This window comes from Bufo bufo, chromosome 10, assembly GCF_905171765.1.
Source record: "Bufo bufo chromosome 10, aBufBuf1.1, whole genome shotgun sequence".
NCBI lineage: Eukaryota > Metazoa > Chordata > Amphibia > Anura > Bufonidae > Bufo > Bufo bufo.
Window position 1 is genome coordinate 111,472,668 of NC_053398.1, and position 20,555 is coordinate 111,493,222.

General features: G+C 44.2%; 1 protein-coding gene across 3 annotated transcripts in view; it reads left to right on the plus strand.

Annotated features, from left to right (window-relative positions):
• ZDHHC1 (zinc finger DHHC-type containing 1) overlaps positions 1–20,555 on the plus strand; it is a 61,709-nt gene that overhangs the window by 38,851 nt on the left and 2,303 nt on the right. For 2 of the 3 annotated variants that reach the window (XM_040409744.1, XM_040409743.1), the window contains exons 9-11: positions 3,033–3,115; positions 8,655–8,739; positions 13,161–13,296. In XM_040409744.1, coding sequence (XP_040265678.1) covers positions 3,033–3,115; positions 8,655–8,739; positions 13,161–13,296 — 304 coding nt within the window. The remainder of the gene's footprint in view (positions 1–3,032; positions 3,116–8,654; positions 8,740–13,160; positions 13,297–20,555) is intronic. The other variant, XM_040409745.1, reaches the window with a different exon arrangement.

A 20,555-nucleotide genomic window follows, 5' to 3' on the forward strand; every position in this document is an offset into this window, starting at 1 on the left:
GATGGCACCGTTTAGGGGAGGGGGGGGAATCTGTGGATGGCACCGTTTAGGGGAGGGGGGGGGAATCTGTGGATGGCACCGTTTAGGGGAGGGGGGGGGAATCTGTGGATGGCACCGTTTAGGGGAGGGGGGGGGAATCTGTGGATGGCACCGTTTAGGGGAGGGGGGGGGGGAATCTGTGGATGGCACCGTTTAGGGGAGGGGGGGGGAATCTGTGGATGGCACCGTTTAGGGGAGGGGGGGGAATCTGTGGATGGCACCGTTTAGGGGAGGGGGGGGAATCTGTGGATGGCACCGTTTAGGGGAGGGGGGGGGGAATCTGTGGATGGCACCGTTTAGGGGAGGGGGGGGAATCTGTGGATGGCACCGTTTAGGGGAGGGGGGGGGAATCTGTGGATGGCACCGTTTAGGGGAGGGGGGGGAAATCTGTGGATGGCACCGTTTAGGGGAGGGGGGGGAAATCTGTGGATGGATTGGCACCGTTTAGGGGAGGGGGGGGGGAATCTGTGGATGGCACCGTTTAGGGGAGGGGGATCAGCTCCCTGCTGCTGTGTGCACAAAGCACAGGGCAGCAGGGAGAGTGTAAAGTCCTATTCACCCTAATAGAGCTCTATTAGGGTGAATATGACAAGGGTTCTACGTTCTAGCCCTTAAGGAGACTAATAGTTATTAAATAAAAAGTAAAAAAAAGTTTAAACACGCCCCCCCAAATATAGAAAACAATATATCGCAATATATATCGCACATGCTTAAAATTATATCGCAATATAGATTTTAGGCCATATCGCCCACCCCTACATCATATATATGCAACACACATAAATACACCATATATATGCAACACACATACACATAAATACACCATATATATGCAATACACATAAATATACCATATATATGCAACTCACATAAATATACCATATATATGCAACACACATAAATACACCATATATATGCAACACACATACACATAAATACACCATATATATGCAATACACATAAATATACCATATATATGCAATACACATAAATATACCATTTATGCAACTCACATAAATATACCATATATATGCAACACACATAAATATACCATATATATGCAACACACATAAATATACCATATATATGCAACACACATAAATATACCATATATATGCAACACACATAAATATACCATATATATGCAACACACATAAATATACCATATATATGCAACACACATAAATATACCATATATATGCAACACACATAAATATACCATATATATGCAACACACATAAATATACCATATATATGCAACACACATAAATATACCATATATATGCAACTCACATAAATATACCATATATATGCAACTCACATAAATATACCATATATATGCAACACACATAAATATACCATATATATATATATATATATATGCAACACACATAAATATACCATATATATGCAACACACATAAATATACCATATATATATATATATATATATGCAACACACATAAATACACCATATATATGCAACACACATAAATACACCATATATATGCAACACACATAAATATACCATATATATGCAACACACATAAATATACCATATATATATATATATTTTTATATGCAACACACATAAATATACCATATATATGCAATACACATAAATATACCATATATATGCAATACACATAAATATACCATATATATGCAACTCACATAAATATACCATATATATGCAACACACATAAATATACCATATATATGCAACACACATAAATATACCATATATATGCAACACACATACACATAAATACACCATATATATGCAATACACATAAATATACCATATATATGCAATACACATAAATATACCATATATATGCAACTCACATAAATATACCATATATATGCAACACACATAAATATACCATATATATGCAACACACATAAATATACCATATATATGCAACACACATAAATATACCATATATATGCAACACACATAAATATACCATATATATGCAACTCACATAAATATACCATATATATGCAACACACATAAATATACCATATATATGCAACACACATAAATATACCATATATATGCAACACACATAAATATACCATATATATGCAACTCACATAAATATACCATATATATGCAACTCACATAAATATACCATATATATGCAACACACATAAATATACCATATATATATATATATATATATATATATATATATATATGCAACACACATAAATACACCATATATATGCAACACACATAAATATACCATATATATATATATATTTTTATATGCAACACACATAAATATACCATATATATGCAACACACATAAATATACCATATATATATATATATATGCAACACACATAAATACACCATATATATGCAACACACATAAATACACCATATATATGCAACACACATAAATATACCATATATGTGCAACACACATAAATATACCATATATATGCAACACACATAAATATACCATATATATATATATATATATATATATATATATATATATATATATATATATATATATATATATATATATATATATATATATGCAACACACATAACACTGAACTAAGGAGCTAAACTATCAGCAGTGCGCAAAGCAATGGAAGTGAACATCTCTAGCTGCCCTGCCACCGCCAGAGCACCGGATCGGGACTCGGCAGGTAACGTGGTTCTCTGATCCAGTTTTAATTTTAACAACCGGATCTGGAGAACTGGAGGGAACTGGCTGAATTCCATGCCTGGTTATCACTATTAAATACTCCAAAAAGCTTTTTAATTGCATAATTTATGAATAGGAGCAAATGGGGAACTGAAATGTTGCTTCCCTGGTGCTGTTAGGTGGTACAGAGAGCGCGGACAATGAGACTGCGTAAATGATGCCTGATTTCTAACTGCACCAAAATTAATAAAATTTCCGTTTTATCTAGTTTCTCTCCCTTTTTGTGCCCTGTGTCATCAAGTTATCTTCCTGCTTTTCTCCTCAGAATGAAAACTATGGTGGAAGCCTCGTTTACACAAATCCAGATGTTCTAATTGAAGGCCCTTCATCTGGATCTCTGAATACAGAGTGAGTATACTGAACCCTTTTATTTCTTTATACAGTGGGTCTGACAGATAATTCACCATGTGGTCGCTCAGTAGTTTGAAGGTACATTTCCATAGGAAGAGTGGCACCACTAAGAAGATTAAAGAAAATGTGGGTTGTCCGTATTGCCTGTATGTATCATTAAGATGCCAAGGTTTTTTTTTTTTATTGAGAATTGTAAATTCTTAACTTAAAGCGGTTGTCCAGGTTCAGAGCTGAAACCGGACATACCCACATTTTCGCCCAGGCTGCCCCCCTAATTTGAGCATCTATGCGGCTAGGGCAGCGCCAAAGCCCGTCCATCAGAACCAGTGATGTCATTGAATACCATGCTGGGCAGAAGCCTCCACCTGGCAGTGTAAAAACATAAACAAAAAAGTTCTTGTCCTGCGTGATCCAGCTCAGGGCAAGGGAGAGCATCGGGGCATGAAATGCTCTAATGCTAATATCGGGGGGGGGGGGGGGGGGGCAGGCTCCCTGGGTGAAAATGGGGGTATTTCTGGGTTCAGCTCTGAACCCGGACAACCCTTTTAAAGGGACTGTCCCACAGGATAGGTGATAAATGTCCGATTCCTAAGGCCCTCACTATTTCTAGAACTTGGATCTCAATCCCCCCTTTACTCCTCACTTCACCACTGTAGTTGGGAGTAGTGGTCACTCATAGGCCCTGCCGCACCAGCCGGTGTGTATGAGGCCAATGGAAATGGCAGTGTCCTTTTTAGCAACCAAGATCTAATAAAGTTCCAATAACAGACGTCTAAGGCTACTTTTACATCTGCGGTTTTGTGTTCCAGTTTTGAGATCTGGCAGAGGATCTCAAAACCAGAGCGAAATGCTTCAGTTTTGTCACCATCACACTAATTCAAGAGACGATACAAATATAGGGTAAGAAACCGTTCCCTAACGCCACCAATTTTCCAATCTTTGCCCAAAAAATGTATTAAAACATTTTTGGGAAATATTTTTTAAAAAATTTCTCCCAAAAAAATCCTACCACCAAATTTTTCAACTATCTTTAAATACAGTCCACACTCAGCACCTGGAAAATACCACTATTTATCCTATGCCCCGACTATTTAAAAAAAATCTCACATTCACCACATAACGCACCAATATCGCACCTGCACCGCACCAGTGCACCATCCCGAATTATATATATGATGGAGATGACAACCTCATGAAAAACTCATTGAATGCACACTTGCTCACCCCCTGTCACACCGGCACACACCACACACTGAGAAGCCGACACACACTGATAAATGAACATATAAAAACATGGAATACCATATCCTGCAAACAGCAGCATCCACTCCATGTTTTTACTGCCACTCTCTTCCACTTTTTCCCAATTGGTAACGCCCCTCCTCCCTGGGGTGAAGCACCTCTCCCTTTAAAAGCCAGGACATACCACTTTGCTGCAGGCCACTGAGGAAGAAGCATTGTGCTTCGAAACGCGTCTGGTATCCTGCAGCATCGCCACCCTTCAGATCGCAAACACAGTACTTGGAGACAAGAATAAACAGGCACCTGCCGATCTCTCTAAGGAATGCATCAACCCGAGGACTCACATTGAACCCGCTCTTTTTTTTTTTACTCCAAGCCGCCGCTCCCGCCCACGTGGGACGCCACGTCACGGGCAGTTGGAGCAGGGCTGGCGAACAACACCGTAGCAGAACGGGTAACGTGACATCAATAGGGTGCATCTGCATCAAGCACCTGTCTGCGCTCCTCCTTTATTAATGTTTGCAACATATTTTATTCTATTTTATCGGCATAGCTACATACAGGAGTGAACACCAAACCTGTATTGCCACAAAGTTACAAATCTTACTACCAACCCCTCTAACGGTATAGTCATCAGGTAGTGCACCTACCCAAATTCATCAGTACGGTACAACTACCATCTCTGCCAACCGCTCTGCCCCACATCTATATTTTTGCAGTTTTGTCACCATGCATTCTGAATGGCGAAAAACCCATTCAGGATGCATCAGTTCTGGTTTATTCAGTATTGTACACCGGACACAATACCGCAGCAAGCTGCGGTTTTGTGTCCGGTCTGCGAAATGGAACAAACCGGATCCGGCACCAAAAAAAATGTAAGTCAATGGTGCCGGATCCGTTTTTTATCGGATCTGTCACCCTTTGCTTACAATGATTTTAATGCCAGGTCCGATTTTGTTCCGTTTTGATTTAATACAACCGCATCCTAACGGAACGGATGCATCCTGGTGCATTAAATCAAACAGAACCATTTTGCTCCGGTTTTGAGATCCTCTGCCGGATCTCAGAACCGGAATACAAAACCGCAGGTGTGAAAGTAGCCTAACTCTTGTAAACAGCAATACACAACATCCACGAAAGGTTGGGGCAAAAAAGGTGTGAATGAGATGAGACAAAAAAAGTTACATCCTTTTACATCTTTAGAGGGGTTAAAGTTAGGGCAGACTTTGCAAGATGCAGAGATGCATTCATTACCTATGTCTTCTAGGCAGCATTTTTATGCTGTGTGATGGTATATTATATGCAGTCCTGTGTAAAACCAGAAATAACACACTATCATGTATCTTGCTAAACGACAGTCTCTGCTCTGTTACATCTGATGCCTCAGAGAGAAATACTTGTAATGGGATGATCTGCCGTTATTGATAAGGGTGCTGCTGCTTGTGCCTACAACTAATAGTTACTGACTGGATGCCAGTATTATTGAACGTGATGGGTGGCGATAATAGGAAATATGTTATATTCTGACAGCTGTGCATCTGAAGTAAAATTACAAAAATGTGTCTAATAAAGGGGTTCTCGGGGTATTTCATAAAATCCCGGTGCTGTGTAGGAAAGATAGTTTTGTCAGCACAGTCTGCCGCTGTATCCACTATGTTCAGACTGGCTGTGGGCTGTTCAGCTGTATCTGGATGTGTTCCCGACTCGTTCAGCTGCAGCTGGATGTGTTCCCGACTGGTTCAGCTTCAGCTGGATGTGTTCCCGACTCGTTCAGCTGCAGCTGGATGTGTTCCCGACTCGTTCAGCTGCAGCTGGATGTGTTCCCGACTCGTTCAGCTGCAGCTGGATGTGTTCCCGACTCGTTCAGCTGCAGCTGGATGTGTTCCCGACTCGTTCAGCTGCAGCTGGATGTGTTCCCGACTCGTTCAGCTGCAGCTGGATGTGTTCCCGACTCGTTCAGCTGCAGCTGGATGTGTTCCCGACTCGTTCAGCTGCAGCTGGATGTGTTCCCGACTCGTTCAGCTGCAGCTGGATGTGTTCCCGACTCGTTCAGCTGCAGCTGGATGTGTTCCCGACTCGTTCTGCTGTAGCTGGATGTGTTCCGACTCGTTCAGCTGCAGCTGGATGTGTTCCGACTCGTTCAGCTGCAGCTGGATGTGTTCCGACTCGTTCAGCTGCAGCTGGATGTGTTCCCGACTCGTTCAGCTGCAGCTGGATGTGTTCCCGACTCGTTCAGCTGTAGCTGGATGTGTTCCCGACTCGTTCAGCTGGATGTGTTCCCGACTCGTTCTGCTGTAGCTGGATGTGTTCCCGACTCGTTCAGCTGCAGCTGGATGTGTTCCGACTCGTTCAGCTGCAGCTGGATGTGTTCCCGACTCGTTCAGCTGTAGCTGGATGTGTTCCCGACTCGTTCAGCTGGATGTGTTCCCGACTCGTTCTGCTGTAGCTGGATGTGTTCCCGACTCGTTCAGCTGCAGCTGGATGTGTTCCCGACTCGTTCAGCTGCAGCTGGATGTGTTCCCGACTCGTTCAGCTGCAGCTGGATGTGTTCCCGACTCGTGCAGCTGGATGTGTTCCCGACTCGTGCAGCTGGATGTGTTCCCGACTCGTGCAGCTGGATGTGTTCCCGACTCGTGCAGCTGGATGTGTTCCCGACTCGTTCAGCTGCAGCTGGATGTGTTCCCGACTCGTTCAGCTGCAGCTGGATGTGTTCCCGACTCGTGCAGCTGGATGTGTTCCCGACTCGTTCAGCTGCAGATGGATGTGTTCCCGACTCGTTCAGCTGCAGATGGATGTGTTCCCGACTCGTTCAGCTGCAGCTGGATGTGTTCCCGACTCGTTCAGCTGCAGCTGGATGTGTTCCCGACTCGTTCAGCTGCAGCTGGATGTGTTCCCGACTCGTTCAGCTGCAGCTGGATGTGTTCCCGACTCGTTCAGCTGCAGCTGGATGTGTTCCCGACTCGTTCAGCTGCAGCTGGATGTGTTCCCGACTCGTTCAGCTGCAGCTGGATGTGTTCCCGACTCGTTCAGCTGCAGCTGGATGTGTTCCCGACTCGTTCAGCTGCAGCTGGATGTGTTCCCGACTCGTTCAGCTGCAGCTGGATGTGTTCCCGACTCGTTCAGCTGCAGCTGGAGGTGTTCCCGACTCGTTCAGCTGCAGCTGGAGGTGTTCCCGACTCGTTCAGCTGCAGCTGGAGGTGTTCCCGACTCGTTCAGCTGCAGCTGGAGGTGTTCCCGACTCGTTCAGCTGCAGCTGGAGGTGTTCCCGACTCGTTCAGCTGCAGCTGGAGGTGTTCCCGACTCGTTCAGCTGCAGCTGGAGGTGTTCCCGACTCGTTCAGCTGCAGCTGGAGGTGTTCCCGACTCGTTCAGCTGCAGCTGGAGGTGTTCCCGACTCGTTCAGCTGCAGCTGGAGGTGTTCCCGACTCGTTCAGCTGCAGCTGGATGTGTTCCCGACTCGTTCAGCTGCAGCTGGAGGTGTTCCCGACTCGTTCAGCTGCAGCTGGAGGTGTTCCCGACTCGTTCAGCTGCAGCTGGAGGTGTTCCCGACTCGTTCAGCTGCAGCTGGATGTGTTCCCGACTCGTTCAGCTGCAGCTGGAGGTGTTCCCGACTCGTTCAGCTGCAGCTGGAGGTGTTCCCGACTCGTTCAGCTGCAGCTGGAGGTGTTCCCGACTCGTTCAGCTGCAGCTGGAGGTGTTCCCGACTCGTTCAGCTGCAGCTGGAGGTGTTCCCGACTCGTTCAGCTGCAGCTGGATGTGTTCCCGACTCGTTCAGCTGCAGCTGGATGTGTTCCCGACTCGTTCAGCTGCAGCTGGAGGTGTTCTCGACTCGTTCAGCTGCAGCTGGAGGTGTTCCCGACTCGTTCAGCTGCAGCTGGATGTGTTCCCGACTCGTTCAGCTGCAGCTGGATGTGTTCCCGGGTCTTCCGGTTCAGCTGCAGCTGGATGTGTTCCCGAGTCTTCCGGTTCAGCTGCAGCTGGATGTGTTCCCGAGTCTTCCGGTTCAGCTGCAGCTGGATGTGTTCCCGAGTCTTCCTGTTCAGCTGCAGCTGGATGTGTTCCCGGGTCTTCCTGTTCAGCTGCAGCTGGATGTGTACAGGAAGACTCTGGGACACATTCAGTCAGGACCCGAGCAGAAGAGCCCACAGTCATTCTGACTGCTGTGGAGACGGCGGCATAACGGATGGGTAAGTACTGGCGAAACCTAACCAAAGGTTCATTGTCTTTAATTTATACAAGTTCACTTTTTGTATAGTTGCATCTATGGCATTTCCAACAACATTCAGTTTTTGCAGCTCACCAGTGGCCATGAACGCTAATCATGGAGACCCTGAATTTGACTTGAAGACATCTCCAGCAGAACAGAAGAAACCAAAGAAGGTTTACACCAATTTTTATTTCTCTGTGCAATTGGTAATGTTGAACCTATAAGTGAGCTTGTATGATATATTAAATTTTGGGCTGGTTGATTTTTATTTTTTTTTAACCTTCACCGTTCTGTTCCTGTGTGATTAACCGCAGGAACCTGACAGTGATTGATGGCTGGTTTCTTGCTGTAATGGATATAATCAAAAAAATCTCTGATCCTGGTTGTCTTTTAATCTCTTAGATGCCACATTCAATAGCAACCGTGGTATCTAAGGAGCTTGAAAAAGGGTGGCACTTAAAAAAAAAAAAAAAAGTGTATAAAGTTTAGGAAAAATTATATTAACTAGACCAATTACTTAAAGGGAACCTGTCACCATGAAAATGCAGTATAATCTACCAGCAGCATGTTATAGAGCAGGAGGAGTTGAGCAGATTGATGTATAGTTTTATGGGAAAAGATTTAGTAAAACTTGTATTTCAATCATTTAAATTCCTGGGCTTTGAAGTCCAGGAGGCGGTTCTATCAGTGATGGACAGCCTTCCCTCTATGACTGTGTGTACAGAGATAGCTGTTGGCTTTGAAGTCCAGGAGGCGGTCCTATCAGTGATTGACAGCCTTTCCTCTATGACTCTGTATACAGAGAGAGCTGTCAATCACTGATAGGACCGCCTCCTTGACCTCAAAGCCCAGAATGAGCAGGAACTTAAATGATTGAAATACAAGTTTTACTGAATCTTTTCCCATAAAACTATATATCATTCCGCTCAGCTTTTCCTGCTCTATATCATTCTGCTGTTAGATTATACTGCATTTTTATGGTGACAGGTTCCCTTTAAGTAATTGGTCTTCCAGAGTTTGATGTTAAAGTAATGATAAGTGGTTGATGGACTGAGTCAGTGGGGGACACTTACTAAAGGTTTTACACTACTAATGCCCCAGAGTATGGCGCACGCCGTACTTGCACAATAATTTGATACTTTTGAAGCATTTCTTCACTATACCGAAGTGCCAGATTTACTGTAACTTTTGCCTGTAGCCGCTGTAGACTTCAGTGTCTGGAGCACGGCAGGACAGAGATGTGCCTGATTTATTAAAAGGCATCTGTCTCTTAAAGGGGTTCTGCACTTTGTTTAAAGTGATCATCTATCCTCTAGATAGATCATCAGCATTTGATCGGCGGGTGTCCGACACCCGGGACCCCCGCCGATCAGCTGTTTGAGAAGGCAGCGGCGCTCCAGCAGCGCCGCGGCCTTCTCACTGTTTACCGCAGGCCCAGTGACGTCACGACTAGTATCAACTAGCCTGGCCGAGGCTAAGCTCTGTTCACCTGAATGGAGCGCCGCTCCCTCCTCAAACAGCTGATCGGCGTGGGTCCCGGGTGTCGGACCCCCGCCGATCAAATGCTGATGATCTATCCAGAGGATAGATCAGCACTTTAAACTAAGTGCAGAGCCCCTTTAATAAATTAGCCGCATCTCACGCCAGTGCAGGAAGATCAAGAATGGCATATGGGTGCGTCACTCTTGATAAATGTCTGTATCTGCTCAGCAGTGGGATAATATTCCTGACATATTGTATAAAAGAATCGCTACGTCACTATAGCACAGCACACGTTTCGATAGCTAGACTTCATTACACCCTCTCTAATCTCTGCAAAATGAAATGGCTTAAATATCTACTATACACAAAATGTAAAATTAATGAGGGTACGGCAATCCATTTACAGTATATTGGCGGTGTCTAAAACTGAAGCTGGTCGGATGTTGTGGACTATTTAGAATTGGTACTTAATTTAGAAGTTCAGTTGGACCCAGTCTTATGTACCCTTACTGACACCGCCAAGATAAAAGGGAAAAAAAAGATCATTCAAGGGTCAGTGTCTCGGGACATTTTTCTCTGGGCAGAAAAAAATCTTATCTCTAACTGCGGTCCATGTCAAAGGAGAAAACAAGCCGACTTCCTCAGCCGCAGAACTTTGAAGGAGGGAGAATGGTCCCTAAATTCTCATATATTTCAGCTGATCTATTGGACATGGGGAGTACCAGACCTAGATCTATTCGCCACAAAGGGACAACAGACAGACCAAGATATTTTGCTCCCTCTCCTGTCAAGACCAGCCTTTATGGATAGATGCTCTATCCCAGCCATGGCTGAATACTCTACTTTATGCGTTCCCTCCCTTCAGTTTGATTCTGATGAAGGTGGAGGAGGAAGGTGCTCAAGTAATTTTCATTGCTCCATTTTGGCCAAGAAGGTCTTGGTTCCCCCTGCTGTCTGCGGGAATATTCTGTACCTTTCCTTCGATCCCGGACCTTCTCCATCGGGGTCCGGTATTTCATCCAAAGATAAACCAGCTCAACCCGGCAGCTGAACGCCTCGCCTTGAAGAAGAAAGGGTTGTCTGATGATGTCATTGCCACATTGATATTGAGTTGTAAGCCTATAACATCCAGAATTTATTTAAGAACCTGGAACACTTTTCTATCCTTCTCAAATAGCCTTTATCCAGACATTCCTCAGATTCTTAGTTTCTTGCAGGCAGGATTGGATAAAGGTCTCAGGCCCGCTACACTCAAAGTACAGATATCAGCCTTAAGTGCTTTCCTAGATAAAAAAAAAACTGGCAGACTCCCCACTTATTAAATGTTTTTTTAAAAAGGGCTACGAGAAGGTTGCCTACCGTCCATTCCGTCATTCCACCCTGGGACCTAAACTTGGTCCTCGCAGTCCTGATGGAACCTCCATTTGAACCAGTGGATCGGATCCCGTTAAAACTACTCACCTAGAAAACAGTTTTTCTTGTAGCAATAACAACCGCAAGAAGGTTTGGAGAAATCCAGGCTTTTTCCTGCAAGCCTCCATATCGAACAGTCCTGGACGATAACATAATTCTCAGGCATTGTCCTTCCTTCCCAAGGTTGTCTCCAGGTTTCATTGTGAACAGGAAGTATCATTGCCTTCCTTCTGTCCATTTCTAACAACTGAAAGAGATACAAAGTTCCACAATCTGGATGTTAGAAGAAGCGTGTTATCCTACCTGGATGCCACAAATAGTTTCAGACAGTCAGATCATCTCTTCCTCCAATACCAGGGTCCTAAAAAGGGACAGGCGGCCAGCAAGTCACCCATAGCAATATGGATCAGGGATGTTATTACCTTAGCCTATCTCCAGAAAGATCTTTATCCCCCTGGCGGAATAAGAGCTCACTCAACTAGGGCTGTGTCATCTTCCTCGGCTGAGTCGGCTTCAGTTTCTCTAGACCAGATCTGCATAGCAGCCACGTGGGCAAGCCCTATGACTTTTATCAATCATTACAAGCTGGATATTCTTAAAGGGAACCTGTCATCAACTTTATGCTGACCTCACTGAGGGCAGCATAAAATAGTGACAGAAATGCTGATTTCAGCGGGGTGTCACTCATGAGCTAAAAGTAAGTGGTTGCTGAGAACCAGCCTCATAATAATTGCAGCCCAGGCCTGGAAAAGAGCCCAATCTACCTGAGAAGAGTCCTGGTTATTATAATCTCCTGCTCTCCCCGTCCATCTGCTGATGATTGGCAGTTCTCTCCTAGAGAGAGAGGGAGACAACTAGGTAGAAGACGGTCAGCCATCAGCAGGTGGGCAGGAGAGCAGGACTTCATGAATAACCAGGACTCCTCTCAGGTGGCCGGGACTCTTTTCCAGGCCCAGTCTGCAATGATTGTGATGTTGGTTCTCGACAACCACTTACTTTTAACTTATAAATGTCAGACCGCTGAAATCAACTCGCCTGTCTCTACTTTATTCTGCTGTTTGTACGGGCTGCATAAAGTTGATGACGGGTTCCCTTTAAGAACAAGGACTTGTCTTTTGGTCGTAGAATCCTTTCTGTTGTTGTCCCTCCCTAGAGCTCATTACTCTGTTGATCCTCCTGCAAGTGCCGTTGTGGAGGCGCCGGGGAAAAGGGTTAATTACTCTTACCGGTAATTGCTTTTTCCGAACGGCCTCCACAACGGCACTGAGTTTTTCCCTCCCTTTTTTTTTTCTTCTGTTTTGTCAAATTATGTAATATGATGTTTAATACATTATTTTTTGTTCTTGCATCACTTCCGTGTCCTCCCCTTACCTATTTAGTCAATAAGAGAGGAGGCCTTTTTAAATCATGCGCTCCTGCGTGTTTTCCTGTCCTGGGGGCAGGGACACCCTCCTGTGAGTGCCGTTGTGGAGGCTATTGGAAAAACCAATTACCGGTAAGAGTAATTAACCCTTTCCGTGTTTGGAATTTATGGTTTGATTCAGATTCCAGACAACAAAACTGCTATTTCGTTCCAGGAGAATATTGATAGTGAACTGAATCTGGGGAGAGGAAGGGAAGAGAAAAATGGGAAAGTAATAAACAGATATGGATATAAGGCAATTCTATGCCTTTAGTTTTTTTTCTTTTCTTATTTTAGTCATATGTGATTTATCTCCCACAGAAGAAGAAAAAGAAAAGGACAAAAGGAAACAGAATCTCTCCAGAAGACTCAAATAAACCTTCTGGTGACATACCAAGCCTCCATGCCCTTCCTCTATCCCATGGAGAAAATGGTGAGGCATAAAAGTATACATTCCTGGTGTAAATGTCGGTGTATTTATAATTTCTAAAGTGAATATATGAGGCTGGAGCAAAAAATTATTCATGTCTAGTGTGATTTTATAGCTAGTTTAGGCTATGCACACCTTTTTGGGGCAATTTTTTTTTATGATCACGTTTTACTCATTTTGACTTTCGAGCTAAAAATTATTTTTTTCGTTTGTTCTTTATTACAAATGCTCAGCCGTTTCTGAGATACAAGGGTTAAAAATCAGTCTGTTTTTCAGCTTTCACAGTCTTTTTTTTTTTTTTTTTTTTTTTTTTTTTTTCTTTGAATCCCGTCATCTGAAAGCTCTTATCTCTGATCTCCTGACCTCATAAACACTCATTATAGCTCAGTTTTTATTAAACTGATAAGAATATGGTTTAGGCCTCTTTCACACTACTGTTTTTTTTTTTTCCGTTTTGCGGGCCGTTTTTTGCGTTCTGTATACGGAACCATTTATTTTAATGGTTCCGCAAAAAAAACGGAATGTGCTCCGTATGCATTTAGTTTCCGTATTTCCGTTTTTCCGTCCCGATGAAAGATAGAACATGTCCTATTATTGCCCGCAAATCGCGTTCCGTGGCTCCATTCAAGTCAATGGGTCCGCTAAAAAAACTGAACACATACGGAAATGCATCTGTATGTCTTCCGTATCCGTTCCGTTTTTGCGGAACCATGTATTGAAAATGTTATGCCTAGCCCAATTTTTTCTATGTAATTACTGTATACTGTATATGCCATACGGAAAAACGGAACGGAAACAAAAAAAACTGAACAACGGATCCGTGAAAAACGGACCAAAAAACACAGAAATAGCCATACGGCAGTGTGAAAGAGGCCTTAGGCTGGGTTCACATCTGTGGTTTTGTCTCCATCAGTCTGTTCCGCCGCAGGAACAGACTGCCAGAGTTTACCCTATCCGGCTATGCCTGATACCACCGTGCACCGCACTGTAATAGAATCCGGTGGCAGTTCAGCTGCTTACTGGTATATGTGCCAGCTTTTGGCAGGACAAAAAATGCTGCATGTAGCATTTGTAGCCTGGCCAAATTCCGGCAGTCTGTTCCCTCGATGGAACAGGCTGCTGGAATTAAGGATGCAGATGTCAACCCAGCCTTAGGCCTCATGCACACGACCGTTGTGTGCATCCGTGGCCGTTGTGCCGTTTTCCGTTTTTTTTCGCGGACCCATTGACTTTCAATGGGTCCGTGGAAAAAACGGAGAATGCACCGTTTGGCAGCCGCATCCGTGAGCCGTGTTTCCTGGCCGTGAAAAAAATATGACCTGTCCTATTTTTTTCACGGCCAACGGTTCACGGACCCATTCAAGTCAATGGGTCCGTGAAAGAACACGGATGCACACAAGATTGGCATCCGTGTCCGTGATCCGTGGCCGTAGGTTAGTTTTTATACAGACGGATCCGAAGATCCGTCTGCATAAAAGCTTTTTCAAAGCTGAGTTTTCACTTCGTGAAAACTCAGAACCGACAGTATATTCTAACACAGAAGCGTTCCCATGGTGATGGGGACGCTTCTAGTTAGAATACACTACAAACTGTGTACAAGACTGCCCCCTGCTGCCTGGCAGCACCCGATCTCTTACAGGGGGCCGTGATCAGCACAATTAACCCCTTCAGGTGCGGCACCTGAAGGGGTTAATTGTGCTGATCTGGCCCCCTGTAAGAGATCAGGGCTGCCAGGCAGCAGGGGGCAGACCCTCCCCCCCTCCCCAGTTTGAATATCATTGGTGGCCAGTGCGGCCCCCCCCCCCCTCTATTGTAATAATTCGTTGGTGGCACAGTGTGCGCCCCCACCCCCCTCCCTCCCTCTATTGTAATAATTCCTTGGTGGCACAGTGTGCGCCCCCCATCGGCCCCCCCTCCCTCTATAGCATTAACAACATTGGTGGCCAGTGTGCGGCCTCCCATCTCCCCCCCCATCATTGGTGGCAGCGGAGTTCCGATCGGAGTCCCAGTTTAATCGCTGGGGCTCCGATCGGTAACCATGGCAACCGGGACGCTACTACAGTCCTGGTTGCCATGGTTACTTAGCAATAGTACAATAGTAGAAGATTCATACTTACCTGCTGCTGGCTGCTGCTGCGATGTTCGTGTCCGGCCGGGAGCTCCACCTACTGGTAAGTGACAGGGTCTGTGCGGCGCATTGCTAAATGAACTGTCACTTACCAGTAGGTGGAGCTCCCGGCCGGACACGAACATCGCAGCAGCAGCCAGCAGCAGGTAAGTATGAATCTTCTACTATTGTACTATTGCTAAGTAACCATGGCAACCAGGACTGTAGTAGAGTCCCGGTTGCCATGGTTACCGATCGGAGCCCCAGCGATTAAACTGGGACTCCGATCGGAACTCCGCTGCCACCAATGATGGGGGGGGGGGGGGGAGATGGGAGGCCGCACACTGGCCACCAATGTTGTTAATGCTATAGAGGGAAGGGGGGCCAATGGGGGGCGCACACTGTGCCACCAACGATTTATTACAATAGAGGGAGGAAGGGGGGGGGGGGGCGCACACTGTGCCACCAACGAATTATTACAATAGAGGGAGGAAGGGGGGGGGGGCGCACACTGTGCCACCAACGAATTATTACAATAGAGGGAGGAAGGGAGGGGGGGGGGCCGCACTGGCCACCAATGATATTCAAACTGGGGAGGGGGGGGGGGGGGGTCTGCCCCCTGCTGCCTGGCAGCCCTGATCTCTTACAGGGGGATATGATAGTACAATTAACCCCTTCAGGTGCGGCACCTGAGGGGTTAATTGTGCTGATCACGGCCCCCTGTAAGAGATCGGATGCTGCTAGGCAGCAGGGGGCAGTCATGTACACAGTTTGTAGTATATTCTAACTACAAGCGTCCCCATCACCATGGGAACGCCTCTGTGTTAGAATATACTGTCGGAAATGAGGTTTCACGATCTAACTCATATCCGACAGTATATTCTAACATAGAGGCGTTCCCATGGTGATGGGGACGCTTCAAGTTAAAATATACCATCGGATTGGAGAAAACTCCGATCTGATGGTATAAAAGGGACTCCAGACTTTACATTGAAAGTCAATGGGGACGGATCCGTTTGAAATTGCACCATATTGTGTCAACGTCAAACGGATCCGTCCCCATTGACTTGCATTGTAATTCAGGACGGATCCGTTTGGCTCCGCACGGCCAGGCGGACACCAAAACGACTTTTTTTTCATGTCCGTGGATCCTCCAAAAATCAAGGAAGACCCACGGACGAAAAAACGGTCACGGATCACGGGAAAACGGAACCCCGTTTTGCGGACCGCAAAAAAAAAACGGTCGTGTGCATGAGGCCTTAAATAGGTGTTTATGAGGTCAGGGGATAAGAGCTACACATCAGATGTCATGATGAAAACAGACTGTAACACTGATTTTTAACCCTTGTATCTCAGAAACAGCTAAACCTTTTTAATTTAGACCAATTGAAAAAAATATTTTTAGCCCAAAATGAGTAAAATGCAATCATAAAGAAAGGACCCAAAGGTATCCATAGCCTTTATAGACTCACTCCATCAAAAACACGACTTTCCATCACTGCATGTCCCTGCTGATGTACACTCTGCAGTTTAGTCACTGTCTGCTTTTGTTCCGGCTCCATCTGGAATTTTAATGGCCACAGCCCCCAATATAAACGTGCAGGGCACAGAAGCTAACACTAGAAACTGATATCTGTGGCAATACATGAAATAAATCTGAGGCACGCACCACTGGGTAGTAATATTGCAGTAGGAACGAGCGCGGTGTCTGGTTGCTTGACCTAGAAGACTGCACTGAGAGAGTATGGTGGAGTCGTTCTGGCTGGTGGGGTCCTACGCGTAGCTTGTGCACACCTACTCCTTGACGTCACAGACAGCAGTTTGAAGTATCAGAGAGGACAAGTGGTGCTCTTCTTCAGGGATAGTCAAGCCCCTCATATTCAGAAGATATGTGCACTGGCCTGCTCTCATTAACTCAAATGGCAACTCCAAAGGAAACAAATGTGAAGAATAAGGGATGGCAAAGACCTATAGGCCTGTTTCTAATGAATATAGTAATACACAGTGGTCGTAAAACACAAAGAGGCACTACTAATCTATTGACTCCACGCTTGTGGTGTAGCTAGGTTGTAAATTTTGGAACACGCCATTGTTCAGGAAAATATGTGACTTTTCCCCACTCGTGCCACTTGAAAAGGGTGTGTGGGCAGGGCAGCCCGGCTAATTTATCATTTTCCACGTCTGTTTTTAGTGTGGAAAATGGCTGCGACCAACGTCAGCAAGAGGGCTGGCATAGAGTTAAGTCTGTTGCACGGCCTGTCGGACGAAGCACCAAACTTATGTAGAAGCCTGCGCCCCTACATAACTTTGGTGCTTTCTCCTGCAGATAAGAGGGACTTGAGACCAGCATGGAAAACACTGGTCTTAATAAATGTCTTTTATTTATACTAAATATAAAATAAATCACATATTCTAAAGTCCTATAATGATTAAGATAGATGGCATAAGATGGATGGATGTATAGATATGATGGATAGATAGATTTGGATAGATATGATGGATAGTTTAGACGGATAGGATAGTTTAGACGGATAGGATAGGATAGACGGATTGGATAGACGGATTAATTAGACAGACCTCCCAGTCCTATTTATGCTGTAGATAGGACCTCACCATCTTGAATTTAGATTTCACCCTGCTTTGTCTTCCTCTGTGCTCTGCCACCAACCCCATGATGCCCCTGTACGGCAGCACGTGGGCAGCTAGAGTTGGTGCCATCTATGCCTGTTGGGAGGACAGTGTAATTATCCTCTAACGTCAAGGGAATCTGTCAGTTTTATCTGACATTGGCCCCTTTCAGATAAGCGAGTCCCACGCATCAGACTCGCAGCATGAGTATGCAGCAGCTCCCGTCCTGACCTCCCGGCACTGACTGGGTTGCATAGCATTATATTAATTTATGATGCTAGGTAACCCTTACAGTTCTGGAATGTATAGGATAACACTGACAGCATTATGTCAGTGTTATCCAATACATTCCCGACCTCTAAGGGTTACATAGCATCATATCAATAAAATGCTCTGTGAACCTATCAGTGCTGAAAGGGGCCATTTTTTTCCACGTTTCTGTGGCTCTGATGGAAAAGAGAAACTGATAAATTTACGAAAATGTAAACACAGCATTATTAAAGACACAGAAATGCATATTAAGCTTAAGTCTGTACTGTAACCTATTGATGTGCAGCAATTCCCCGCATTGATTCTCTGCCTTATTACCTTGATAAAACCCCTGAAACCGTATCCACTCCTGGGGAGCCACTTTCCTCATTCAACCATCAAAGAAAATGTGTGTTGGCAGTAAAACATTATTTCTATATTCTTGTATGGATTTTTATACTGCCTTTCCTAATGCCTGCGCCAGGTTTCCATGAGCAGACCGAAACCAGATTGGCATCCCAAAAGAAAAATGGACAGGCGCTTCCAGGAACCCTGGATGGGAAGCAGTGCAGTATTGTGTATTTTATGCTTTAAACAGGTTGTCCCATCTCTAGAACTGCTTCCCTAACCCCAGACACCCCCCTGATACCTATATACTCTAATATAAAAAATAGGAGAGCCTGATGGATGCCTCTTGACTCTTCCCCCAACTGCGGAAGTCGGGCAGTTGGATTTGCACAGTGGGCATGTGCATGTGGGGGGTCACGGGAGGAGATAGCTGTTGGCTGAACGAGCTTTTGGCCAACTAATATGCTTGAGTTGGTGAGTCATTGATGCTCATTAAGGGGTTTTCCTTGGGAGTTCAATAGTAATGGCCTATCTTGTCGGGGGGTAATAATTCAATTAAGAATTATTAATTATGGTCATAAAAATAATTAACCATAAAAAAATCAAATTTATAAAATTGGTCATAAATTCTTAAAATCATGACCTGGTGAATTGTAGACAACCTAATTGATACAATTCACATCTGAGTCCGACTATTTCCTCAGATAAATAAGTTCTTTTTGACGTGAGATGACGTTAATGATAAAATGTAGTCTTGCATTATACAATAATACACAGGTATTATAAAAATATGCAGATTTATTGGTTACAAAATTAAACATATATAAGTAAATAAACACAATGATATATGCAAATGAATATATATAGCGTTAATATAAAGCATTACAAGCTTAACAATACATGTGAGTGGAAATAACTTGTCACATTATAACCAAGCTATTATTAGGTTAGGATATCAAAATATGAACATCAGTTATATACATTACTTCTGTTCAGAGAAAACCTCATGATATCAGGATGGGCATGTCTAATCCTAGACATCATTATAGAATGCTAAATACATTCTGCCCCCTCTAACCAACTACACATCACATGGCTTCAAGATGGGCAAATCCATCCAAGGATATAACTTTGGTAAGACTATTAAGACAAATAACAGGGATCTAGGATCTTAAATGGGAAGGACTTGACGTCTTTCCGGTGGGAATCCATCACTTAGCTTGGCGAAGAATGTTCTATCAATAAATATATATATATATATATATATATATATATGCATATATAAAAGCAATCATTTAATGCTTTGCTAGATTATGAGTCTAGATTCTTCTGCAGGTAGAATGAAGCCTCACAATATCCTAATACTACATCTTAATATGGAGATGATCAATTAATTTAATCATGTATTTATTCGCCAATCTAGATGGTATAATTTCACCCACACTATCAAATTAGTCTTAATAAAATGAAATATCATTTTCTGTGTCTCTTACCAAGTCCTAGCAGGAATCTCACTTCTGCTCCTAGGAAAGCTGGGTGGTCCATCATAGCGCATCTCATTATGGCTTCCATCTTGATACACCTCAACTTCTCCTCTCCTAACTCTCTTTTTCTCTTGATCGCTCTCTTGCTACTCCGCACACGAGTAATTATTCCCCCCCTTCTCTAAGAATCATCCCCTTTAGATTAGGGATTCCCAATCAGGTAAGGTGGGTGTATTCGTATGCTAATAACATCATGACGTTATCTCAACTCCTAATATGGTATTAGAACAAATAATGAAATAAAATAATGTTGCCCATCTGCCTCCAGATGGCACTGCGGTACTGTAGGTGAATATAACAACTTTTTAAGCATAAAATTAAATATCTAATAATACTTTCACAGGACCTCATTGACCTTCCTACCATAAATCACTGAGGAAGGTCTT